The following is a 27,439-nucleotide window of genomic DNA, read 5'->3' as shown; positions in this document are numbered from 1 at the left end:
GGAATTCAGTGCTACTATTATTTAGGTTACTAATCAAAGCTATTTTGACCAGAAGTCTGCCTATTCAGCTTATTTTTATTTAAGAAAGAACAGGTTCGTTTCCATTTTCAAACCATGAGCAGTTAAAATAATAAATTTCAAATGTCCAGTTGTACATATTAGAGTTTTGAAAGCAAACCTTCAGACTGACCTTTAGTTTTTATATGCTAGCTATTCCAGTTCATGTGTGAACTCCGTTGAGTGTTAATATGAGAGGAGTTTGGTTAGGTGTATTATGGTTTTACATTCTGTGGCAGAGTTGCCTGTCCTCCTGGCTGCCCTGTCCCTGAGTTCCTGGAGATGAGAACCAGTTGTGACATGTGTTAATGAGATGTATGAGGATCACCAGACTCGCCCTTAATCTTAATCGGTGTCGCTGTTTCCTGCTTTTAGCTCCTCCCAAGACCATCAAACCCCCTGAGGAACAACTGAAGTCTGAAAACCTCGAGGTGTCCAGTTCCTTCAACTATAATGTGCTGCAGCATCTCGGCCAGTTTCCCCCCCTCATGCCCAACAAGCAGATCGCAGAGTCGGCTAACAGCAGTGGCCAGCAGACCGTGGGGGGCAGCAAGCCCGCCATGTCCTATGCCAGCGCTCTGCGGGCGCCCCCCAAGCCCAGGCCCCCGCCTGAGCAGGCCAAGAAGAGTAGCGACCCTCTGTCTCTGTTCCAGGAACTCAGCCTGGGGAGCTCGGCAGGCAGCAACGGCTTTTACTCCTATTTTAAATAATCACTTTGTTTTTGCCTCAAGGGAGAATGTTTTAATTTTTGTTTCAATAGAATTAAGATAGTTGGACTTCATCTATAGATGCACAGTTCCCTTTGTTTTAATATTAAATATGTTCTCACTTAATTGCTTCGCTGCTAGACTTGCAACTAATTTTTTAAAAGTATATTCCATTATTTTGCATTTTTGACATGAGTCGGAATTTTGACAGCTTTTATGTAGAATAAAAATATTTTTAAATTTGTGTATTGTTACATATGTTTGCATCAAGCTAGCAGCTAAGAGGTTAATTGTGCAACTATAAAAAAAAGAGAAAAAAGTTTGTCTAAAATGTATTTAAAAAGAAAAAAAAGTTGTAAGTAGCATTTACATTTATTCAATAATATTACCATATGCTGGGTTTCTGTACCAGAAATGGCCAGTTATGTACAAAATGTATGTTATTTTTGCTTAAATTCATTTAAAATTTTTTAAAATAAAGGGCAGCATCTTCTAAATACTTTAAGTTTTATCAGCTTTTTTTTTTTTTTGTGACAAGATGCTGCATTCTAAAACTTTTATAGTTTTAGACCACGTATGATGTGCTGATGTCATCTCCATCCACTGCAGGATAGAGTCAGAGGCATTCTTTGCAGGTGTATCTGTATGCCACTGTTTTTTGTAACGTGAAAAAACATGGGCATACTTAGTTATTTTTTTTGAACAAGCTACACTTCAAGCTTGTTTTTAATGTTAATTTGATAGTGTGTTTTTTTAAAACAGATCATGAAGCTGAAAAATTTTTAGGATTGTTGGTGCTTAGTAGACTTGATAACTATTTTAAAAATGCGTGGATTTAGTAAAATCTTTTTTTCCTCACTATGCATGTGTAAACGTTTGTAATCTGGCTCCCGTCGCCCCCTGCCCACTCCAGTGGTATAAAGAATTGTGCCGCTTTAAGGTTATTCCCCCTCCCGTAAAAATTTTTGGTACCTTATTTAATGTTTACATAACAATGTGACATTATACATGGCAATTCAAATATTTTACTAACTGGTTGGTTTGAGGAAATCATTAAAGAAGAAACATGTTTGTCAAAGATGCATCAAAATTCATCAAAATCTGAGGCAAAAAACTACCCTTGTTTTTCATGTCTTTTGATTCTTCTAAAATAACCCCACTGAACTTGTACAAAAATACACTTTAAATAGCAATCTTAAATATTTTACAGTCTAAAAGCTGTTTTGAATGAACTTCTGTAAAAATCCAAAGGGAAAACATTTGTCCTCTTGAAACTTGTGGTTTCATAACCCTTTTGAAGCGATGCATGTTCTTGTTGTTTTCCTGGTCTGGTACCACCACTTATACTTGAGAAGTAGTTTGAAACTACAATATAACTTTTTAAAACTAAGGAGGTTGGGAACATTGCAAATGAACCAGTGGGTCCTGATAATCGATCGGAGGCCTAGGCCATCCTGTACTCGCAGTAGGCTTTTAAAACAGGGTTGGGAAATGGCAAGGGTAAAGAAAACTTACATCCCTGATCCCCAGACAGCTTAGGAGGAGAGAGGGCCTTTATCCGAAGGTTCTCAAGCTGCAGGGCAGATGCAGAATGCCTCCCACTGAGCTGTCTTTCTGCTCATCTGTCTGTGGCTGTGGGGTCTAGGGGTCTCGGTGTGCAGAGTGCAGACATGCAAATAGTATAAATCACAGCAAGTCACAGCACCACGTTTTCTCCGTGTGATGTCAGGTCTCCAAGTGTAGCTTTTACCCAGCATCCTTTAGTCACCAGGAAAGAAGAAAAAAATTTGCCATCTAGCTTTGTATTTCCAACTCCGTGACAAAACTGAAGACATAGCCCAAATGAAAACTACGTCTCCCTGACGTGAGAGGATGTCTGTGAAAATCATTTTCTCGTCAATGATGATCCCACCCTCCCCCAAATCTACAGACTATAACACACGCCAGATAAATGTTCAGAAGCATCTGGATAATATGAAGACAGAACTGTCATGTCAGGTTGACCCCTTGTCATGAAATACTAGCCTCATTTTCTGGTTTCCATACTTGAACCTTTAAAAATTATCCGTTTTAAAATTATTTATATTTATATTTACTTAAAGAAGCCATGTGTACACCCCGCCACCTTATATAAATATATTGATGATGGAAGCTTTGGATAAGGGAGCTGTTAAGTTGTGACACTCCTCTTTTAAGTGGTTATTTCTAAAACAAAACTGAAAATAGTAGCCACTTACTAGTCCCCTGCTCTGCCGTGAGTGTCTGAGTTGCTTCTACAGCCATCAGGGGTCGGATGCTGTTTCCGTCTGGTCCTCTTTGAGAGTCTGCTTTTGATTGTATTTCCACCCCCAGCAAGTTTACTTTCTCAGCAATATTTAATACCATCCTTCCAGTTGGTCATTAAACCTGTTGTCTATGCATAATCTCTTGAATGGTTCTGAGCAAGTCTTACTGCAGGAATCATTGCAAGTTTCCATGGAAACGAGGCTTGGCTTCTGAGGACCAGTCTTGCTGTTTTGGTGTTGTTTGGGTAATATTAGCAAGTACCCACAAATAAGATTTTTAAACAACTTAAAGACTAGCTTCAACCCTAGAGTTAAGTTTGTGTTAGCTTTTGAATAGTACCCAGTATTACCAACTTCCTTTTCTTCTAGAACAGATTTCTTCTAAGTGAGGTTCATTGTTTACTTCTTTGTCCTTTGTTTCATGAGGATGTTTCCTCTTTCTTGCCAGAACTATTTTTTAATTCATTTCACTTTTTAATTTCAGTGCTACTAAGATTTTTTGTTCCTTTAAAGAAATTCTTTTGGGTGATAGACTTTGTGAAATGTTCATGCTGAAAAATTTTTCCTGGTCTGAAAATTAATTTTTTATTAAGATTTGAAGAGCCTCATTCAATGGAACATGGATATTTTCTGGTGTGTTCTTAAAGGGGGTTTTGATTGTCCTTTTGGCATATGCATTGCCAACTTGTTATAGCAGAACTTTGTTTTTGATTCATCAGTAGTTAATTATTGACCATTTAAACTAACATGACCTTAATTTTTCTTTCCTTAGGCAGATGTGCTTTCTATCTAGGCCATTTTGTATGTATGAAATAACAAACTGCTTTGTGGGTTTTTTTCATCAGAGTCTAGAATAAGTTCAGGTTTGGTATAAACATCAATTGGTCTTTTCAGTTCAAAGAGTTGGAGAATAAGTAAAATAAGCAGAATTCCCACTGAATAAGCATTACCTAATTAAACAGCAATCTCCAAGACCAATTTGTGAAAATAGCTTCCTTGTTTATGGAGGCATTGAAATTGCTGAGAAAGCTAACTGAATTTTCTAACTTGGAGGTAATATGTAGTATTATCTTGCTCTAGTGTAGTTGATTTTACACGTTTAATATTGTTCATATATATACATCTCAAGAGCAAAGCTATAAACTATAAGAATGTATCTCTAGGTACCTTGGCTAGAGGGAGCCACCTTGCCTAAGGGCCAGGGTGAAAAACAGTTTCAAGATAAATTTTAGATTTCAACTACTGTTATTAAGAAAATTAGATTTACTGGAAAAGCCATTTAAAAAGAGACACCTGTTATACTTACGGTAGATAGCATTTTTTTTTCTATTGGAGTTGTTTTTAAAAAGGGAATTCCAGAAAGAGTCTAAACTTTAAATATATCAAAAGATACAAATTGCTGCCTTAAAATGTTATTTAGGCTACCATTTTTTTTTTCTCTTCTAGCTCCAGAAAGGTAGTAATTTGCCTTTTATGATTCACCAGACATTATTCCTTGCTAACCATCCCCTTAGCTTATGAAAACCCTTAATTTCTAACACTACCCTGTGTGTCTTCCTAAATCTCAAGTAGATGTTCTCATGGTTCTGATTTTCCTCTCCTCTTTTTTGCCATCTGATCCACAAATGACCTAGCACAGTGGTCGGCAAACCGCAGCTCGCGAGCCACATGCGGCTCTTTGGCCCCTTGAGTGTGGCTCGGCGTTAGAACCACTTCTTCAAAATAGACTCGCCCAGGCTGAAAACTGACTTCTGCTCATGGGCCATGAAGTTTCAATCGCACTGTACGTGCGCGCCTGCACATGGTATTTTGTGGAAGAGCCACACTCAAGGGGCCAAAGAGCCGCATGTGGCTCTCGAGCCGCGATTTGCCAACCACTGACCTAGCAGATAGAAATAATGGATAATGTCTTAACCATGATTTGTTGTCCAAATGGTCACCTCAGTTATATCCATCACGTGGTATAAAGATATCAAGAGTAAGTGGCATGTTAGTCTTCAACGTGCTCATTATATTGGGCTTCTTGCATTTTCTATCTACTTGAGGTTGGATATCTATTTGCTGAGATTTTACTGTGAAGCTGCTACATTCACACTTACTACTTTCATGCCTGTTTCATTAATTAGCCATTTCAAGACCATTGTTACAAGAAATGAATGTTACTAACCTTGAACGTTCTTATAAAACACATGCAGAAAATGTCATTGTTATTGCTTTAAACAAGAATATCAGTTTAAACAGATTGACAATAAATTTTTAATGTAACATTTACAATTTTTGAAATGATTGAAAATATCTACTTTGGAATAAACTTGAAGGAAACAGTCACAGGAGTTTCTAAATGTTTTTTGAAGGGAGTTAACCTAACAGAAGAATCTAGACTTAGTAGTGTGAGCTGTTGCGGTTAAATCCTAAGCCCAATTATACAATAGTAGCCTAAAGCTTCTAAAATGCGAGTGTTAAGGAAAGAAACCCAGAGACCTTCAGATACCTGTAGTTTCAGTAATCTGAGTATTAGACTGGACTTTATTTGCAGTTTGTTCAACAGATTTTATTTTGATACAAATATTAAGCATAATCAAGTAAGTTTTATATAATTCTATGGGTTCATTAATCGATACTATGGCATTTTCGTTGTGTTCTTGGGGAGTCGTTTTAGCTATTTCTACACCTCTTATGTGAGGTCTCTTCTGTGTTTTATTTTGCATTATAGCATGTGACGGCCTACCTTAGAACTATGTGGATGAGGAGAAATCAGTATTACTTTTAAAAAATCTATTTTTTTGAAATAAGTTTTTTCATTAATACTTTTTTTGATCTTTGAGAAAGTAAGGGAAAGGGGTGGCAAATTATAAAGGTTTCCACGCAGAGCGGAAGTCACTCAGAAGTGTGTTTAAGAGTCTGTCCCGTTTTAAGATTTTAGAATGTCCAGCAGGCTAGAGCAGTGGTTTCAAACGTAAGCCAGCAGCAGCAGTGCCCGGAGGGCTTAGTAAAATCCAGGTTGCCGGGCTCCGTCCGGAGTTTCTGGTTCCCGGCTGGAGCCCCATCATTTCCAACATGTTTCCAGGTGATGGAAACAGGTCCAGGGCCCACCCTTGGAGAACCACTGGTCTAGAGAAAGTCTGACAGGCTTTTCAACCATGCATTTACTTACTCTGTATGAAAACGGAGCTCTCAAGGCATTTTTATAATTCAGATGCTGTGAGTGGAACATCCGGGAAGAACGCTCTGAGGGATGAGCCCTTCGGGCTGCCTGGCACCCCGACCCGTTGCCCGCCCCCTCTGAGGTCAGTGCCCCTCCTCCTCGTGAGGGTGCAGAAGCTCATGTCTAGGGTGGGTCTGAATTTGTGTTCACTGCAGCCTGGGCTTTAGTCTGGAAACTGCATTTGTTTGATGTGCGTAGAGTCTGTCTCGGTAATCCGTGCACATGGAGATGAGACTTGTGGAAGGAAGCCATCAGAATGGCACGAGGCACAGGAGGCCCTGTCCTAAGATGCCAGTGACATAGAAAACCATAGATAATCCCCAAATAATGTATTTGTAGTTTTTATTATTGGGGCGGGGGTGGGGGAGGGATTTCTTTTCAAATTATGTATTTCTCAGGTTAACAGAATTATTTTGGATTCTCTGCCTTGTCAGCAGGTATTAGGGGAGGCTGCAGTAATAAATAGACATATATATATATGGCAGAAAACTGATAAAATTGTCTGATTACTTTGTTACCTTAAAAACACCTATATATGTTTGCAAAACAATATAGGGGAATCTACCACCTACACAGCATGAGTTATTCAGAAACCATAGGTGCATATGGGTGAGCAAGTTATTTTTGAGAAGGACACGGTCTATGCGATAATAAACCTGACAAGTCTTTGGATATTTTAAATTTTGTGTTAATGTCGTTGTTACTATTCTTCACTGGACTGTAGCTTGAGGGGTATTGGGCTCTGCCTCTGGTTTTTAGTTTGGCTTTGAATTTACTGAGATGCTAGAAAGAGAAAAGATATTTTTAAGATAATAACTTGTAGAATGACTTAGCTGTAGAGGTCCACATGATAAGCATCATAGATTGCACAGCTTTGGGATTCTTCACACAGTACCTCCTTCACGAAAGGCTCGATGCCCTCCATGGGGATTGTTTATTGTTCAGCACAGGTTCCTTTATCCACTTCCACCTCACAGGGAGCTTCGTTTGATTTACATTTTGCTTTGCACGATACCTTGTATGCGAAAACTTCTATCCTTCAGTAGCTCCGAGGGCACCTTTGTCCGGGTTGAAGTCCTAACCTGTCAATTACACCTGAGAGTGTTTCTCAGCCCCCCCCCCCCCCCCCCCCCCATCCAGAGGAAGGGTCTTGGATTTTCATGTATCCAGACCATGCCTGCAAGCCCATGTATCTGACATTGTACTGTATCCGCTTTCTGTGCCAGTCATCTGACCCGATTCATTGAAACCCCTGGAGGTACTGGTTATGCGTAGTTGTATCCTAGGTAAACATGGTGATTGAAAATACCTCTCCTCTAAAGTATAAAGGTAATGGGTTTTGTTAAAGGGTTTGCATTTTATTAAAGGGTCCTGCTATTAGTGACATAGTGTTTTGTTTTGTTTTAATGCTTCAAAAATATAGTTTTTATCTAAACTTGTTCAACTAACTTCTTATGATAAATCACTTAGGTTCACACTGGGTCTTATTTTGGCAAGTCTTCCAAAGGGAGGCTGATGTAACTCGGAGGTGGTCAGTTTCCATCTCCCAGAAATCTCAGTTGTGTGGCCATTTCTAATTTACGGCAAAATTATAACAAACATTTTTTTCTGATGTTAATGATACCTCGTGTGAGAGGTTCTAGTACCCGAAGAGACCCAATGCCACTCTCTGGGTGTTTTTTTAAATTTTCTTCCTTTTTTGCTCTTTTTCTTTCTTTTTTTAAACTTAGTTTGGAATTACTTTAGCCACATGGATTCCTTAGAACAAGTTTTCAGTTTGGGGGTCGACAGCTCCTCCCTTGTGATCATTGTCTCAGTGAAGTTCTTTTGTTTTAAAAGATTCATGGTAACACAAAATGTATTTTACTGCTACAACTAAAATGTATTTATAATAAAATGCCTTTTTAAGAATGTGGAGATTTGTTTATTCTGTGTCAACCACCATTCCCTGCCTCCTTTTACATTTAAGATCAACGTAAACACAACCCTTCGCTTTTATTCGTAATACAAGTTTGGTAAAAGTAGCTAATGTAACAGAACTCAGCGTTCCTTTGTAAAACTGTAACTCTAGTTTCCAGAAAACAGTGACTGGACTTAAATCTTTGAACATCAGCAGTAGGAAAGGCCTAAAGGCTTAAAGTGTTACCTGAAAGTTTAAAAAAATCATCAGTGGTCAGCGAGAAAATGTGCCCTTTTCAAGTCATTCAATGCAGATCTTAGGAATTTAACAAAATTATCATGAATGACTCTTTTTAATGCTGGGCTAATGCAGCCCAGAATTTCTTTCAGAATGCGTACACCTAGTTTAGAGCAATTCACTATGAGGATATAGGAATACACTTGACGGTGGCATGTGACAAGCATGAAGTAGCCATCTCATGCCCTCTTTTATCCGCCCCCCCCCGCAAATGCTGACTGTGCAGAAAGTTGGCCCGAATTGGGGTCTTGTTTTTGTTGGGGAATCATCCTTTGCATCGGCCGGAATGCGGTTTTGAGAAGCATTAGCAGGTCACAGAATGCTTTGTGTGCCCCGGCGATTTTATTTTTAACATCTTATTAATGTGGCACCATAAATCTAACTTGAATATACTGTGCTCAAAGTTTGTAAATGTAAGTAGGTAGGACAGTCAGCCTTTCATAAAGACAACTTATAATTCTTACTCAACACGGTGAGTCATTTTTTAAAGCCAAATACCTTGCTTCTTTGAGTTGACATGATAACGACATAAATCATCTCTGGGTTTGGGAAAGAAAAACACTTAGTGTATAAATCAACTGGATGTGGAGGACTCCTTGAGCTGCTGCCTGCTCTAGATGCTGTAACCCAAGGCCCCATTCGCGGTGGGAAAATGCAGTTAAGACGCTCTCGGGTGTTAATCCTGTCCTATCTGTGCTCTTTGGAGGTATTAGTGTGGAAGCTCGCGGGAAAGTGTAATTTCACCAAAACTGCAAGGTGGGAGCGCTCTGTGTGGAGCGAAGGCCAAGCGTGAAGATGGAAAGTTGGCTCAGTGAATGGAGAATGGTATGTGCTTAACTTGGTTGAATTAGAGACATCCAGATACCCCTGCCGTTGAATTCTCCTGGCCGAAGAGCCCCGGTCTGACATGGGCTCTGCTGCTGATTTACACAGTATTGTCCTAACAAACCAGTCCCCTGTGGATGCAAGTCCTTTCCTTCGAAACCCCTTGCTGATGGCATTGCCTCGGTTGGTTCCCTTCTCCAGTTACCTCCCTGCAACAGATCGGATCGTGCCACTCTGCTCTGAGAAGCCCGCAGAGGTTTCCCATCACACCCTACGCTGGACTTTGGAGGCACCGCAAATCTTGTTCCTGAGCGCACTGCGCACGGCACACTGTGGCAGACAGTCGCCCTTCCCTCCCCAGACCAGCCCTTGCTTCTCTTGCCTCCAGGCTTCCCTTGGAGCACGCCCTTCAGCACTCAGACCTCCAACCCCCATCTACTACCAGGCGCCCCACTTACTATTCAAGACTGTGAATTCCAACTCCTCTGCCTGCAATGAAGTCTTATACCTCTGTCATCACAGTTTTGGGATTGTAGTTAGGAGTCTGTGAGCTTCTGGAAGGCAGAGGTTATGTCCTCAGGCCTCTACAGTGCCAGCCAGCCCTTGCACACTTGCTGAGATGGATCGCAGGCTTGATTGAGAGAAGGACTTAAAGACACCATCCCCGGCCCTGGCAGGGGAGCTCAGTTGGTTAGAGCATCACCCCGGCACACCAAGTTTGTGGGTTCGATCCCCCCTCAGAGCACATATAAGAATCAACCAATGAATGCATAAATAAGTGAAACCACAAATCAATAATAAATTAAAAAAAAGACACCCTCCCCTTCCCCTGACATCCGTTGCCAGTGATGTGTGGCCAGATGGCAGGGTGATGGCTTGGGGTGGAGGAGGAGGAAGCTGTCCTGTGCAGTGACACCCGCCCACTCCACTCAGCTCTCCGAGCAGTGACAACGCATTAGCATTCACGAGTATTTTGTGACTTGCCAGGTATCACTGCTAGATCCCTTAGTTTGACAGCTTCACCATGGTTACCTGGGTCGTGATGGATGCTGCCTACTTGAGCCTTATCGGGGTCTGTGGGCATGTGCCTACCGTGCAGCATTCGGGAAAGTGATGAAATCCCCCTTTGTCTGAAGCTCCAGCTGATGCTAAATTCTCAGAGGGAGGTAATTAAATTGAACAGAAGCTGCAGCTTGCAAAAATCTAGGGTATTATCCTCCTCTTAGCTCATTAAAACTGATGCTCTGCAAATTGCTTTGAATCATTGCTGGGGGAAACTGTTGATCATCCCTGAGCAGGAAGTGGCCCTGGTTAGGTGAAGGGATGAGCCAGCAGAGGGCTCTGGAAGGTGGGTGTGGCTGCTGGCTGCTGCCCCCAGGCTCTGGGCTCCGAGCAAAGAAAGAGCAGAGAAACCCCGGGGAGAATGTGCTTTGAGGTTGTTTGCTCACTAATTGAATAGAAATGTAATCAGATGGCAAGCCCTCTTGAGATGAGCAGAGGGCCTGAAAGTGGAGGAGAGCTTAAAAAGAAAACTCAGAAATGCTCTCATCAGTCCTCAGGGTTGTGTTTCCTTTTTGTGCAAAAGACGCTGGCAGCCAACAGGGAGGGGCCCTGTCCACCTGCTGGGTAGGTCTGTCATCTAGTTGGAATGCGGACTTGTTCGTGGTTTTACAAAGCGAGGCAGAGGCTCTTCTAAGAGAAAGCTGTGTGGATGCGATCCGCAGCTTCCTGACCAGGCCTAAAGTAAGTTGCCTAACTTGGGGCAAAAGTAACAGGAAGTGCTGGACCCAGGTGGGTGCGCAAACAAACAGGCTTCCCCTGGCGAATCACATCTCCTCGGGGTGACCCTGTAGGCTTTCTAGGACTGAAATTCCTACTGAGCTGGTTCTGCTAATAGCGGGGTAGAGAAAACGTTTTGAAAAAAATTGTGATCTAGGGTAATTGAAGGTGGTCTTGAACCTCCTGGAAAAAGGACTTCCGGAAATCTGTCTGTTCTTCAGGGCTGTCTGTCAGCTGCTGAGCTGTCGCTCAGAAAATCGTCTCATGGGGACAAACGCAGCGTGTCCTGTGCTGTAGGGAACACAGCCAACCCGGCCTCATTCCTCCCACTCAGGCCAAGTGCGGGGACAAGCCACTTGGCCTGCAGACCCCTTAGGATCAGGCAGCCACGTGGAGAACAGCTCCTTCAAGCGTCTCTCTAGCTCCTCGAGGCCTCCTGACTGCACATGCCGCCTGTTCTCTCTGAGCATCTTTGCATGCGCTCTCCCCATCTGCCTCCTCCTTCGCAGCATTCTGGGGCATGCACGTGGTCAAGGTCCCAGCATGACCCCAGGGCTGCATACTGTCCGCTGTGCAGAGGATTGGAGGAAAGGATGCGGGGAGGTTCTGACTGCTAGCATGATTCGGAAGAAAGCAAGGCCCTTCCCTTCCAAGAGCAAGGCATGCAGAGCCCGAGAGCTATACAGACGCCCAGCACCGGGAACAGGAGCCCAGTGTCACGGGCACAAGGAGAAGGGGAGCATGGCGTTTGCACTGAGGGCTGGAGAACGTGGCACCTGGTGATGTCTGAGGGGGGCCTGCAGAATAAGCAGGACTTCAGCAGGTTCAGAGAGGGGCAGACCACATGCCCCTTTGTGTTTCCGAGGAACCCGCCTGCCCTCATGGCTCTTATAATTTATTTTTAAACCATCTGCCATAGAACGCTAAGCTCCTGAAGGACAGGACCATAATGTATATTCCTCGTTATCGTTAGACAGACGTGAGCAGAGCAAGGACGATGGGCCAGATACAGAAACTCACCAGGGCAGAAAGCCCTGGATGCCTGGCAAGGGGCAACACTGGGTAACCTATCCTCCCCTGGCACATCACTGGTCCTGTGGCTTGGACCCCGGACCTTTCACATCCCTGGTCATGCGGCTTAGACCCCCTGACCTTTTCCTCCCTAAAGATAACAGCCAGGCCTCAGTTGTATTTCAGGCCCAGAAAAGCAGCAAAACCAGGCTGCCTCAGCACCAGCTGCATTGACTAATGACCCTCTGTCCTGGCGCCAACCAATCAGTGGAGACCATGACCCTGAAAGAGCACACCTGGAAAGCTGATGAATATTCTATTGAAACACTCCCCTGAGACCTCCCCTAAGACTTCCACCCGCAAGAGAGAGAGAAATACGCTCAGGACAAAAGACCCAGTGTGCACTCTCTCCCCAAGGAGCATGCCCTTGCCACTCCCCGCCCCCTCTCCTTCCCCCACAGGCACCTATCCCCTAACCTCTAAGGGACCTCACGAGACTTGCAACTATTGGAGCAGTGGGCAGCGGCAGCTCGTCCCAGGCTCACCCCCTGAACCTGTCTCCAAGGCCCCCTTTTCTCTGACTTCTCAGTGAGCCAAGCAGCCCCGCCTGGGCTCTCCTATTGCCTCTTCTATGCCCTTCCTTGTTTCACTGTCCTCAGTGTATTTTTGCTGCCATCATGGATCCAGTACTCTTTGGCTCCGTGCTGTGTAGCCCTTCCCTTTGGGTATCCCCAGCCCCCATCCCAGTTTCTTTAAATAAATTCAATTTTCCTTCATCACCGTCTGAGATGCCTGCACACCGCCGACTTGAACCTCTCAGTTATGTCCTAGTTTAGCACAGTGCCTAGGACGCAGTGTTGTTACTCAGGGGGGTGGACAGAATAATGGTCCCTCGACATCAGTGGTGACAGGAGATGCAGAGAATTATTTCAAGACACTTGTCAGTTGACAGATGAAAGGCAAGGGTGGAGGTCGTGAAAAAGGGGCGCTTACTTCCCGAATACTTCCTAGCTTCTGTCTCCGCCGGTGACCTCTGCCCTTTAGACACATCTCATCTGCACCTCTCTGTTCCTGTATCTGGATCGTGTCACTTCCTTCCTCAAAAGCCTTCCTTGGCCATTGTCAGGTAAGCAAGATACATGTATTCCAAGGAGCTCCTTCTTTCTTGAACTCTTACAAGTTTTGACCAAAATCAGCTTCACGGAAAGTAGCTGGAAGGGACCTTGAAGGTCATCTGATCAGAGGATTGTCAGTGGTTTCCCGAAATCTAAGCAACAGAATCCTTGTTCAGAAAAAAAAACCCTCAGTGTTATGTTAGAACCTAAAAATGTAAGGCCTACATATGTAATACATAAAATATATGTTTTACTTCTATAACTCTCGTAAATACATTTATGGTAGCTTCTTGTAAAATCAACTTGTTAGAGCAATTATGGTATGCAGAAGCACACAAACATTTGAAAATGGAATTTATCAAAGGCAGATGCCGTTTGATATCTAAATCTAGCCCCGGTGTATTTTCTTTCGGTTGGACAATATGAGCAAACTTTGTGACTCAGAAAGATAAACAGAGGGCTATTTGCTTGGACCCTGTTATCTGCGCAGATGGGCCCAGGCCTGAATCTCACAAAGACGAACACAGAACAAAACTCCCGACCCCTGGAGCACAGGCAGGGAGTTGACATGGATGAGAGAAAGGGCCGAAGAAACGTGCTTGGGAGGTCCCCTTCAAAGAAAGGTCCGGCACAAAGGCTGAACTCCGTGGAGGTCCTGTGGGTGCCGGTCCCGTATGAAGTGAGGGATGCTGGGATACACTGAAGTCTGTTATGTGCACAGAGGCCAGAGGGGGCGTCCCAGGCTCAGGATGGAGCTGGGTCTGAGCACACTTCCCAGGTTGCCCTTTCTGGTCTGAGACAGCGTCTAACTATCTGGAGACAGTTAGGAGGTGGAGAGGCTCTATCAGGGTCCTCTGTCAACTTCACTCCCGTGAAACCGGCATCACGGCGGCCCTTGGGTGGTGGCCCCAGAGCGTCCCTCTCAGCTTCAGCCACACCCATCGTCTCTCCAGGACAACCGCTGCGGCTGGTGGCCTGGCCGCTGTCTCATTTGTCACGGCTTCCCTGGCCGCCTCTGTCCCAGGCTGGGACGGTCTTGGCTGTGGCATTTCCCTTTTCTCCTTTTCCTCCCCGTTAGGCAGGTTATACGTGGTCACCGCCCTGCCTCTTGGGCGTTTCCAGGTAAAACTGCATCCCTGGTTTTATTACGCTCATTTGTGCTTTAAAACACCCCCTTGGTCACCGGAAGACCTTGTTTGAAACCCCTGGCGGGCTGGGGGCGGGAGGCGTGTTAGCCGTTAAACCAGTGACTTGGAAGTCGGTTTTGAACTCCTCAAGCTCAGAGCCCAGGACTCTCAGGTTGTGGTGACAGACAAACCCCCCATCCTCCATTTCTCTGGGGGGTTGGCGGGACCGCGCTGTGGGTGAATAGAGAGGCAGAGTCTAATCCCAGATCAACAAGAATTTCCAAGAGCCTGGCCCTTTCACATTGAGGCCAAACACCCTTGTCAGGAGCAAAACGAGGAGACAGTATCGCTCCTGGAAACGGCAGTTACCTTAATGAACTTGCTTCACCCGCAGGATCGATGCCTTGGGTGGGGATTAATTAAGGCCTCGGCGGCTGCACTTGAGTGAGACGGGGAATGAGGGCTCGAGAGGCCGTGGGCAGCGGCGCCCAGCCGAACACCAGTCCTGGGTTTAATAGGAATGTTCCACCTCATGGCTTTATTTATACCTTGTCCCCGCTTGGGATCTTTTGTGAAAGTGGGCAGGATATGAATTAGCAATGAATGTGTAAATAAAACATTTGATCGGAATGGGACAAGTCACACTGGCAGGGAACGCAGTGTAGTAGGATGTGATGAAAACCCCAGCCGGTCTGTGTTTCAACTGCCTCATGCTGCCGTCCCAGCCGGCAATTAGCCACAGAAAGGGGGCGGCTGTGTTCTGGCCGACTCCCTCCTTGACCAGACTCAAGAGCCAGGCTCCGCGGAGCCCTCTTCTCGATTCCACTGGGTAAAGACTTGAGCAAACACTGACCGTTCCTAACAGCTCAGGGCCGCACCCATAGGATGACCCTAGCCCCCCTTCAAGTGTCCACCTGAGAAAACCCCTGAAAAGGGGGCCTGTCTCCCGGTCCGAGGGAGGGGAGGAGCTCACTTTGATAAGTGCCCATTAGCAAACCCAGATGGGTTTCAGGTGGACCAGCCCTCCTCTCAGCTTTCTGTCATCTTCCTCTTCTCGGACTCACAGAGCCCCCCACCCTCCCTCCCTGCTCCCTGGGCCTCCCTCGGCCGGCTCTGTCTGCCCACCCTGAGGGCTGGGAGAGGACAGCGGGGCTCTGGCAGGTGGAAGCGTGTGAGTCACGGCCCTCCACGTCTAACAGCTAAGCCCTGCTTCCTCGTGTTCTTTGCAACGAAAATCCGGCATCGGAAATCAGACACTTGTGGCTGTGCGGCTTGACTGCTGTGTTAGCACTTGGACGCCTGGCGGGCCAGCGCTCTGGAAATAACCCCTCCTATTTTTAACACCCTTGCCTAGTCGGATGGTCTCTGGTTTCTGCCAGAGAAAACCCCAGGGCCCAGGGATGCACGCTGGAATTCAGAACGGCAAGTCTCGTTGGTAAACAGGACCCCTCTCCCCACGGGTGCCCACGTGCGTCCCCCGCAGACCCAGGGACGGCCTTTCCCTTCTCCTCCGGGGTCCCTGCGGCCCCTGAGCTGCAGCCAGGGATCCTAGCGTTTTCTGCACAGGACACCAGGAGAAAGCAAGTTTTCAAAGAACTTTTATTTCAAACCACAGTCAGAAAGGACCCCGTTAAAAATGCTTCTCGGGCCTCAGAGAAGGCGGGGTCGGGCTGTTCAGCTCACCAAAAACAGCGCGTCTTGTCGCCGAGGACAGAGGGGCTGGCTCCTTGCACCGGAGGACACCCCGAGCTGGTAATGAGCACAGGGCGTCCCGGATAAGGCTCACAGGACATCGGGAGCCAGCTTATCAGACAGCTGGCGCCGTGGGGACAACTGTGCGCTCCAGCGGGAGGTCGGGCCTTTGCAGACACCTGTGCACCTGCTGGACCCGCCTCCTTCCCACCGAGGGCAGGTCTGCATCGTGTCCACCTGCTGGGCTCCCCAGGAGCCTGTCGCAGCCCAGAGAGGCGCTAGGGGAGGGGGAGCCGCTGCAGCAGTGTGGGTCAGGTGGGAACAGGAGAGAGGTGACGCTCCCGCCTCCTCTCTAGAATGTTCTGGGCTGGGCTTCCTGGGGGGGAAGCCCCGAGAGTCGCTGGGACCTCAGGAGGGCTAGTGCTCGGCCTCCGAGTCCATGCAGGACTCCCAGGGGTTCTGGGGCATCCGAGGCAGGGAGAAGAGCAGCAGGGCCAGGCCGCCCAGGAAGAGGAGGACGAAGGCGGAGCAGGCGCAGGCGAAGGACCAGGAGTAATAGTACTCGATCCAGACCGTGTCCTCGCTGTCGATCATGCGCTTCACCGACTGCCGCAGGACCTCCACCGAGACGAAGATGCAGAGACCTGAGGGCGGAGCGGGGACGCTCAGGGCCCCACCGGCCTGTGCCCGCCGCCCCCCGGGGCTCCCGCAGGGACAAGGTGGAGGCCTGGCCGTGGGGGAGACCGTGTCGAGGCGGGAGGTGTACGTGGGAACCTGCAAAAGTGACCCGTCTGCCTGCCTACCGCACGGTTCGCTCAACCTCAGGGTAACTGCGTTCCTTTCCTTCTTTTGTTCGTATTTTTTTGGGATTAATTTAAAATGTGATCGTAACTGGCATTGCTCCCAGAGCCTTGTGGATTAAATGGACAAATTGCCAACATCTCCCCAGACCCGCCGAGCGTTGGTGAGTCCTGACCAAGATGCTCCTGCGTGGAGCCCGGGGATTTCTCCAGACTTACATCTCAAGGCTGGAGGGAGGATGGGGCGGCAGCAGCCTCACCCCAGGACATCGCCCCCCAACCCGGGCTCACAGGCGAGTGCCCTCACTCTACCTGCAAAGGCGTAGAACATGGATGCCGGCCTCAGCAGGTAGTCCCGCTTCTTGGTGAAGGACAGGAGCACGCAAATGGTTCCCATGATGATGAAGACGAGGCTGAAGATGGCGATGGCGGCGGCCGAGATGCTGTACTCTGCAACACACACAGGGGCCGACAGGCACCTCAGCAGCGGCCTCGTCCCGGCCTCGGGGCACGGCTGGCTGTGCCGCCAACCAGGTGAGTGACACCACGGGCTAGGATTCCCATTGCACATGGCAGAAAGCAGCAGGCACCTGGACGGAGGGTGGTCTGTCCTGGGCTGACGGCAGCCTCTGGAAGGTGGCTTATTACAGAGCACGGGCGTGTGTGTGCGTGTCTGTGTGTGCGTGTATGTGTGTGTATGTATGTGTGCGTGTGTGATGTGTGTATGTGTGGTGTGTGTGTGTGTGTGGTGTGTGTGTGTGGTGTGTGTGTGTGGTGTGTGTGTGTGTGTGACAGGTGTAAGATTTGCGTGGTGTGTGTGTGTGTGTGACAGGTGTAAGATTTGCATGGTGTGTGTGTGTGTGTGTGTGTGTGGTGTGTGTGTGTGTGTGTGACAGGTGTAAGATTTGTGTGGTGTGTGTGTGTGGTGTGTGTGTGACAGGTGTAAAGTTTGCATGGTGTGTGTGTGTGTGTGTGTGTGGTGTGTGTGTGTATGACAGGTGTAAGATTTGTGGTGTGTGTGTGTGTGGTGTGTGTGGGTGTGTGTGATGTGTGTGGTGTGTGTGTGACAGGTGTAAGATTTGTGTTGGGTGTGTGTAGTGTGTGTGTGACAGGTGTAAGATTTGCATGGGGGGGTGTGGTGTGTGTGTGTGGTGTGTGTGTGACAGGTGTAAGATTTGCCAGAGGGTGTGTGTTAGTGTTGCCCCGGCATATAAGGATCTACCAGAGTGAGTGTGTGTGCACGTGTGTGTGCACGCCCACATCGTGTGCCGCCGTTCGTACACGTGCAGGTGTGGGTCTGTACCCATGACAGAGGGGTGCATACGAGCTCCATGGCTCCTGAAAGACCCCAGGGCACATGTGCTCGGGGCTCCTGGACTCTGATGCATCTCCCCACGCCCCCTGCCCTCCTGATTCTTGGGGAGCGATCGCCGGCATGGGAGGGAATCCGTTCCCCACAGACTCTGACCCGCCAGCCCCGAAAACCGCCCCCGGGATGGTGAGCGCTTGTTCCATTGCCCCCGCTCCTGTCACAGGCCCTGGGCCGTCACCGCCTCCGCCAGCCCCGTGAGTGGAGGCTGGACACACAGAGGGAGACAGGGTCTTTGTCAGGCCCCGGGAAGTCGGGACTTTTGCGCCAGATGATCTCCTGCCTCCGCAGTTGTGACCGCAGTCACTGCTCCCCGCCCTCCTGGCTTGACGCCCTGGGCTCACCTTTCTGAGTGGTGAATTCGAAGATCTCTGAGCTCTCGCCTGGGTTAAAATGCCGGAAGTAGGAACAGTTTTTCTCTGCAAAGGAGGAGACAACCTGTGAGTTGAGGGAAAAGGGCCCGTAGCTGAGGCAGAGGCTCGGCTGAGAGAGGGTGGGTGTGATCTCACCAGGGTGGGCGGAAGGGACCTCTAGGCTGGTGTCTTCTCCCCAGACCCTCACTCTGGGCTGAGGCAAACACCTCTCTCTGACCCTAAGACCAAAATTTCACCAGGTTAAGGGGGTTGCGTAAGAGGCTGGGAGGCCCTCAGGGAGCCAAGGCTGATTGAGTCAAAGGTACCGACAGCACTGTGGGGACTGAGCCCATTAGGCAGATGGGGTAACTGAGGCCCAGGGCTCAAGTCATTTGTCAGGGGGGACAGGATACGTGGTCAACAAAAGGCTACCCAGTGGTTCGTCCGATTATGTCCGCCAGGGACCTTGGGCAATGTCTGGAGACATTTTTGCTGTTACAACTGGGCAGGGCTGCTGGTGGCATCTAGTGGGTAGAGGCCGGGATGCTGCTAAACATCCCTATGCACAGAACAGCCCCTGGCATCAGAATCCTCCAGCCCCCAAAGTGCCAGTAGCACTGAGGTTGAGAACCCCTGGATCCCGCCAACGTCTAGGGCTCTGTTTCTCAGCATCAGGCCCACCCTCACTCACTGGCTTTTCAAAAGCTTTCCAGGAGATTCTGATGATCAGCCTCGTTGGGAAGTCTGCTCCAGGACCCTTCAAATGCCCCGATAAGTTCCCTTTGGAGTGGGCCACCTGGAGGGACTTGGGTGAGGGCTAGAGAATCCATTCAGGGGCCCTCGACACCTGTGGCTGCAGAGGCAGCCCAGACCAGGCCTTCCCCGGCGGCTTCTCGGTCTACCTGATAGCTGTCAGGAAAGCCGAAGAAGATCTGAGGACAGTAGGATCTTCTTTGATGGGGGAGTAGAGGAAGTTCTCAGAACAAAGAAATTCATGCCGATTTTCAATATAATTTCAGGCATAATTTCTCTTCCGTTTTTCCCTTTCATCTCTCCTATAACTAGACATACTATCAAATGAAAGAATAGTCTTATTGCATATTGAATACAGGTTAATATTATTTACTCTTGATTTAGGAAGTAGGTGAATGGGTTATTTTATACTATTTTGTTTCTTTAAGAAAAGTAAATGAGGTTGCTTTTTGTGTGAGGCCCTTTATTGATTACTTTTTCTAAACATCTCTGTTTAGAGAGCCTCTGGTTTGTGCATTCATTTCTTGACCTTCAGGTTGTCTTTGCATTTTCTTTTTTTTCTGTTAACCCTCCCTCACCTGAGAATATTTTTCCTTTTTTTTGAGCAAGTCGATGGGAGGGGGAGAGGCAGAGAGAGAGAGAAACATTCATGTGTGAGAGAGACACATCGATCACTGCCTCCTGCACATGCCCCGACCAGGGCCGGGGATTGAGCCTGCAACCAAGGTTCATGCCCTTGACTGGAATTGAACCTGGGACCCTTCAGTCCGTGGGCGGAAGCTTTATTCATTGAGCCAAACAGGCCAGGCTGTCCCTGCGTTTTCACAAGGCCACTGCCGCCTCCTTTCTGTTGGAGACGCGCCCGAGGTGCTGCCTTCATTTGGGTGCAGGCTTCCTTCTCTCTGGCCTAAATCATCTCACTGCCCCCGAAGCCTGTGGCCTCCCTCTCCTCCCTCCTCCCGCAAGTCAGGGTTACCGCTGCTCCCACGGTGGAGGAAGGAAATGAACCGTGGAGACCAAGCCTGGCGTAGTTATCAGCAGCGAATGTTCCGAGAGGTAAACGCCTTCTCTTTGAGCTTCTATATTTAAATCGCTTTCCTTTGGAACTGAGTTACCTGGGGTGTCTGACACCGGCAAGTGGTGATGTCAGAATCGAGCTGCTCTTTTCTCTCTCACAGCTTCCGGGGCTGTTTCAGAACATAATGCAGCCCTCTTATGCTTGCCAGATTATTAGCTATAGATTCTCTTCAGCCACCGCTTCAAAATGGCTTGTGCTGTGTCCTAAGTCACCACGGGCCTCTCTCTGGACAAAGGAACATTTCTGTTTCATTCTATAAGGGCCAATTTCGGTCATCATTGAAAACCCTCTGAAAAGCATTGATTGAATTCAAGTGTATTTCACAGTCAGCTGCTTCTGCGACGACTCGCCATCCGCGAGTTAAAGGCCTTTGGAGCAGGGCGGGGGGGGGGGGGGGGGGGGGAGGGGGAGAGGGGGAGGGGGCAAAGGCCGGCTATGGGCAGTTCTGGGGTGCTGAGGCCCCTCTCGCGCAGGGCGTGCTCGGGGTGTCAACTCCAGGAGATAGACACCAGGCTCCATCCTGGACAAACCGCTGCTGCCACCAGGCCCTTGCTCAAAAGCTTTCTTAGCTCCGACCCAGGGGGGAACAGCATGTGTGGGAAGCCAGCCTGTGGATTCTGGGGGTGGGGGGACGTTCCCCTCAGTGGCCCAGGTGCAGTGTTCCTGTCCCTCCCCAGTTATATGCTCTCGCACATGGGGGAGGGGCACCCAGGGGGCAGGGCTCCCACTGAGGACATCAGGAAGTCTCGGCTTCTCTCTAACGTGGCTGAACTTAGGGCTTGAGGACAGACAGGCCAATCCCCGCTCTTGGACTTAGTAGGTGAGGAAGGCCTGGGAGGGGCATCCGCTCAGGGCCCCATGGCTGCCCATTGGAGACCACAGGCTCCTCTGTGGCCCCAGCACGGGTGGGGTGTGTCAGACCCAGAGCTCCGTCTGGACGCTTCCGGCAGCGACAAGATGCTCAGTTAGGACCAATCAAGCCAGGCATCTGCCACTGTCACTCAGGAATTGCCCAGCATTCTGCCGTGGTAATGGTGTGAATTCGGTCCAATTACTCAACTTCTCTGCGCCTCGTTTTCCTTATCTGTAAGATGGGATGATGATAATAGTATGGACCTCATAGAGGATTTTGTGAGAATTAGATGAGTTAATATATATGTCATCCCACTGCCCTGCCCTTTATGGTTTTGTTTTTCTTAGTTAGAATTCCTTGTATGTGATGAGTCACTTGTTGTTCTCACAGAAGTCTGTCTTTATTTTTCGTCTTATCTACCTTTTGATTATGATGTGTCCAGATTTTGATCTATCCTACTTGGAGTTCATTAAGCTTCATGGGTTTCTAGATTAATGTTTTCCATCAAATTTGGAAAAATGTTGACCATTATTTTTCATATGTACTTCCTGCTCCTCTCTCCTTCTGGGAATACCATTAGGTGTATATTGATACATTTCATTCTGTCCCACAGGCTCTGTTCATTTTTCTTCATTATTTCTCCTGTCTGTTTCTCAGACTAGCTAATCTCAGTTGGCCTATCTTTAATTTCATGGATTTGTTTTTCTACCTGCTCAGCTCTGCTGTTGAACTCTTCTGGTGAATTTTTTTTCATTTCAGTTATTGTACTTCTCAACTCTAGAATTTCTATTAGATCCTTTTAAAATAATTTATATCTTTATTCTCTATTTCATGAGACATCATTCTTAGCACATGAGGAAGACCAGTGGTTTCTTCTAATTCCTTGAATATATCTAAAATAGGTGACTTAAAGTCTTGGTCTAGTAAGTCCAATACCTGGGCTTCCTTAAGAATCTATTATTGACATTATTATTGTATAGGCCATGCATTTTTAGTTCTTTGCATGTCTTGACATTTTTTAAAATTTAAATTTAAAACTGGAAAATTTAAACAATATAATGTAGCAACTCTAGAAATCAGATTCTAACCTTACCCAAGGATTGTTCCTATTTCTGTTTGTTATTGTTGTTTATTTAGTGGCTTTCAGAATTAATTTTGTAAAGTCTATATTCTTTGTCATGTGTGGCCACTGAAATCTCTGCTCAGTTAGTTTGGTGGTCAGCTCACAGAGATTTCCTAAAATTATTGGAACTAATACATCTCGCAGTATTTACTGAGGGGCTCTGTGCTTAGGAGAGTGTGAAGCACTCCACTAAGCAATATACATTTCCAGAATTCTGGAAAAAGTTTATTCTGATCATTTTTGCTAATGTTCACATTGTTTTTATGGAGAGGAGGATTTTTGGAGGTTCTTACTCTGTCATTTTTTTTCTGATGTCATCCGAAGTTAATATGCAAAACACTTAAAACAATGTCTGGCAGGTAGTGCTGTATTTGTGGTTGCAGTTCTTATTATTACTGTTATTAATAATAAATAAGGACATGTATGCCTTAGCTGGTTTGGCTCAGTGGATAGAGCGTCAGCCTGAGGACGGAAGGGTCCTGGGTTTGATTCCAGTCACGGGCACGTACCTTGGTTTCAGGCTCCTCCTCGGCTCGGGCCCTGGTCGGGCGCGTGCAGGTGGCAACCAACTGATGTGTTTCTCTCACATCGGTATTTCTCTCTGTCTTTCCCTCTCTCTAAAAATCAGTGGAAAAATATCCTCGGGTGAGGATAATAATAATAAAAAAAAAGGAACATGTATGAACTCTGTCCATCCCTCCAGCAAAGAGTGGTCCTGTAACGCACAGGAAGGGTGGGGGGAAGGAAGAGATGTTCACGTGCAGAGAAAGGAGAGGGAAGAAGTCAGGAGCACCTAGCAGCAGCCTGTTGGGGGCAAGGCTGTGCTCGCTAATATGATTCACTCAGGATCAGAGTGAAAAGGCACTGAGATAGACTCTGGCCAGGTTCAAGGCCAAGCCGTGCCTGCTGGTCCCCAGGGGCTGGCTCAGCCACCTGCTGCCAGCCTGTCTCTCCCTTGAATAGACTCAGCTCACCTCCCTGCTCCTCTGCTCTGTGATCTTGCCAGACTTTAAAAGGCAGATGCCTCCCAGCACAGGTGGGCAGGACCATCCCAGTGCATTTCTGGAGAAGCTGCCCTGCCCTGCCCTGCCCTGCCCAGGGGAGTTGGCTGGACGATGCATCTGTTTACAGGCGTGCTCGGCAGTGGCCGAGGGGCATGGGCATCGGGGCTATGTGATACCCTTCAAGCACATGCTCATGCCATTTAAAGCCCTCAGCCCTGGGACTCCGTGTTTCCAGGACAGCTGGGTATTTATGAATCTTCCGAGTGTCCAGTGGGAATGAGCACGACGGGAGCCAGCGGGCGGGGAAGGAAGAAGAAAGAGGGAAGAGGGAGGAACAAGGTTTGGGCTCCTCTGTCCCCAACCCCCCACTGCAAGGTTTTGGGGGACTTGGCATTGGCTCCCTTGAAGGGGAGGTTTCAACGAACACCCAGTCCGATCACAGACAGAATAATTCTGAACGCCAAGTGAGATGCCACTTTCCTTGGAATGGGTTAAATTCGGCCATCATACGTCTTCAGGGTGAGGAACACACTGCCCGACAGCCAGCACTTGGAGTGACATTTGTAAGCACGGGAAGGGGCTTGGCGCTGCTGAGCCCAAGCACCGTGGGAGGAAGCAGAGGCTGTGATGGGCTTTGTCTCCCTGCCCCCCACCTGCCAATCGTCATTTTGGGGGGTCATGGGTAATGCATGATTAGAGCCGTGGCCTCTGAATCCGAGCGGGCTCTTTCCTGAGCATGTGCTCTATTTACTAGGGGCGCAGAGGGCTGTACGATTGCAGGGGAGGCTCGTTGTCCCGACCCCGGGTGTTCTTTACCGGGAGCTCCCCTTCACTGTGGCGCGCCCCGTGGGTGGAAGTCGGAAACGCACTTACATTCCAGTGGCAGGACGCGCTTCCCAGCCCCGCAGGGGTCTGAGCTGAGGGAGGAGGGGCCGGAGGGCTGGTGTTTCTCACGAAAAGGCAGGCGGCTCATCTACAACCAGGTCCCACTTCCCAAGCAGGTGCTCAGCCCTGTGCCGTCACTCAAGGCCCCCGCACCCACACTCTGCTGTTACCACCTTGAAATTCTTACACAACGACAAGGAGCCCTGTGTTTGCAGGCTGCACGGGGGCCTGTACATTCCGTGGCCGATCCTGTCTACCCCCTGGCAGCTGGGGAAGGAACACGCCCGCCCCACAGGGGCCCGTCAGCCTGAGCACCGAGGGCCACCGGCCTTCCTTGCCGGGAGAGCCTGGAGCTGGGCCCCCAGAAGAGTGACTGCTGGTGGGGCCAGAAGCCCCCGGTCTGGCAGGTCCGTGGTGTCTCTCCTGAGCCTCTCGTCCCACATGGCCAGCCCTCTGCTCTGGGCGGAAAGCCCCAAGCTTTGCAAGACAGAAATGGGGAGAGGGAAATGGCCCTGGCCGCCAGCACAGCCTCATGCAATTCAGACCCCCTCTCCCGGGCACCGAGGGCTGTTCGGAGCCACTTTTTCGGAAGGAACAAAGAAGGACAGGGGGCAGGGCCGGGGGCCAGAGTGGGTACGTTACCCCCAGGCAGGGTGATGGGTCCGCAGCTCTTGTCCTTGCTGCCGCTCACGACGATACTCTTGGTGCAAATCCGCCAGAGGCCGAAGTGGGCCGCCTCGCAGACGGCACTGTGGTGCTCCACCTGGGGGCTCAGCACGGCCCAGTGGTCAGTCACCACGGCCACCGTGGCCAGCACGACGCCCACCAGGATGCAGAAGAGCGTCAAGCGGACCTTCAGTGTTCTGGTCTGGGACATGGTGCTCACGAAGGAGTGGGTGCTCTGGGCAGGGTTGGGTGGCAGTGTCTCCCCAGGCAGGTGGCAGCCGGGCTGGGGTGGTGGCGGCAATTGTGGTGCAGAGGGGGGAAGCTAAGTTTAGTGTGCTGGGCCGAGCCAGAGTGGGCTGGCCTTGGGGCTGAGGGCCACTGGACAGGGCTGAGCAGCTGCCCACACGTGACAGGGGCCTGAGGGAGGCTTCTATTAATGCACATGTACAGGCGCGTCACCGTCACCGAGGATGACTTCGTCTCGGGTTTCAGGGCTTTCTTACCCTCTTGGAGCCGGAAATACCCCAGGGAGGGGGAAGGGGAGAAGGCTCTAGATGGCGACCGGAGACCTGTCGGAGCGCCTGCTCGGGATACCTGATGTGGGCGAGGGCGAGGGACACTGTGTAGCTGAAGGTCATTGCTGGGCACGGGCAGAGACCCTGTGGCTCAGGGGGCTCAACCTTCTGTCCTCACACTGGGCAGCTCTGTTACCAGAGGGGGGCGAGTGGGTCCTGGCCCTGGAAGTCTGGGCGACCCAGGGTCATGCCTAGGGACATTGTGGGGATCCCTTGTCCAGGGTTTCTGGAGCCTACTACCCAGGCAAGAGCTTTAGCCCCCAGCCCCACGGCATCCCCAAGCTACAGAGAGCTTTCAGGTGGTTCCTGGACCTGCCCAGCGTGTGAACGTTATTTTCTATTCAATTCTCCCATCCTCCCAACTGGGTCCAGAAGAAAAACAAAAGACAGCCGTCTGGGGCAAGTCTTTAACAGCTTTCCGATCCTCACATATCCAAGAAAGGCCTGCAGAGGACAGAGCGTCGGCTGTTTTCGTTGTAGCATGACCTCTATGAATGGCAGGGGATGCAGATTTCCCAGTTATGCTTTTATTTACAAAACAACTATATGTAAGCCAAAGAGAACAGAAGTAAGTTGATTTACAGGTGGCTACTAAGAGGCTCACGGTGGGTGGGTATAGCAGAGGACTTGTGAGAGTTTGGGGCCAGCTTCCGAGCGGCCTGCCTGCCCACATGCCCCCCTAGCCGGTCTCCAGGCCCCCACCCACCTCTCGGGGTCTGGCTCCTCTTCCTCAGGTCGCCAGTGGCTCTCTCTGGGTGCGGCTGAGGCTGATGCACCTGCAGGGAGAGACCCCGAGCTGGGCAGGGCTTGAGCTTCAGGATCCTGGCCTCAGGTTGACCGAGCTTAACGGAACGATGGTCTGTGTGCGGAGAAACACGCAGGGGCCCAGCTTGGCGTCACAGACCACTGGTCCCAGTGATGATCGTAACAAGAGCAGGTCTTCAGTGAGAGCTTACCATATCCCCGGCACTCTGCTGAGTTAATTTTCACACCTTCCCTCGGGGAGGGGGCAGGTCTGTGCCCAGCAGGGGTCCTGAGTCCCCCAACCCAGCCAGCAAATGCATTAAAAAGATGGATGGCTCTTCCTTTGTGTGCAAACCCAGCACGAGGCTGGCAGCACCTGGGACTGCAGGCAGGTCTATTCTTCTTTCCGTTCAATAAAGGTCCTTTAAACAGAGCCTCCCACTGCCAGGCTGCCTGCCTCCCCTCCCCCCCTCCCACTCCAGGGCCTTGTTGGGCCAAGAAGGGGGCCCTGTGGATGCCGGCATTTGCTGGGAGCTGGGGCTGGACACTGTCAGCAGCCTCCACATCAAGCATGTCAAACTCGCGGCCCACGGGCCGCATGCGGGCCACAACGAATATTTTAGTGGCCCAGCCAATATAACGGTGTGAGCAGTTATTTACAGTTATGAAAGGAAATAAGTCTCCTGTCAGATCCAGAATTACATTCACCTTGGGTCAGTTTTGAAAGTAATCACCGTGAACAAGATTTCCCACGAAGTAGGAAAGAGAGTAGCAGAGAAGAGATGCCAAGTGTCAGGAAGAAAACATTAATTTTATCACTGCTCTTGTTCTTTTTTTTTTTACTCTACTTTTCAAAATAAACCTACGTTTCTATGAAAATTGAAGCGTCTATTTTTTTGTGGCCCACATAAACTTAAACCTCGTTTATTTGGCCCGTGTTAGCCTTTGAGTTTGACATGCTTGCTCCACGTGGTCCTCCCCTGTCCAGGCATCAGGGACAGCTCCTTAGGGAGTGGGAACCACCTGCCAGTGATGGAGTCGGCAACCCCAGGGTCAGATCCCTGCCCCGCTGGCGTCCAGCTGTGTGGCTTCCAGCCAGTCATCAACCTCTCTGAGCGGCCCTCCCCTCAGCTATAAAATGAGGGCAGTGGCTGACGGGGAGCTGCTGTAGAATTAGAGATCATGCATTTATCAGCTTCGCCCAACGTAGGTGCCAGGGACTGAGTTAAGCCCCCC

The 27,439-nt window shown here is 48.9% G+C and overlaps 2 protein-coding genes across 3 annotated transcripts in view; one reads left to right on the top strand and one right to left on the bottom strand.

Moving 5' to 3' along the window:
- The window catches only part of HELZ (helicase with zinc finger), a 132,068-nt gene extending 123,920 nt beyond the window's left edge, over positions 1 to 8,148 (top strand). For both annotated transcript variants that reach the window (XM_079796864.1, XM_079796865.1), the window contains exon 33: positions 433 to 8,148. In XM_079796864.1, the coding sequence (XP_079652990.1) occupies positions 433 to 767 (335 nt within the window). In that variant the 3' untranslated portion in view covers positions 768 to 8,148. The remainder of the gene's footprint in view (positions 1 to 432) is intronic.
- An 8,269-nt stretch (positions 8,149 to 16,417) lies between these two features.
- On the bottom strand, positions 16,418 to 25,095 carry CACNG1 (calcium voltage-gated channel auxiliary subunit gamma 1; the record flags this gene model as incomplete). The annotated part of the gene is made up of 4 exons (XM_079799126.1): positions 16,418 to 16,644; positions 17,113 to 17,250; positions 18,514 to 18,588; positions 24,861 to 25,095. 4 exons carry the CDS (start codon positions 25,093 to 25,095, stop codon positions 16,418 to 16,420), a joined length of 675 nt encoding a protein of 224 aa, XP_079655252.1.
- Positions 25,096 to 27,439: the final 2,344 nt, after the last annotated feature.

The sequence above is a fragment of the Cnephaeus nilssonii genome (assembly GCF_951640355.1).
Source record: "Cnephaeus nilssonii genome assembly, chromosome: 19".
Classification (NCBI taxonomy): Eukaryota; Metazoa; Chordata; class Mammalia; order Chiroptera; family Vespertilionidae; genus Cnephaeus; species Cnephaeus nilssonii.
This window is presented reverse-complemented; position numbering and strand designations above follow the sequence as displayed.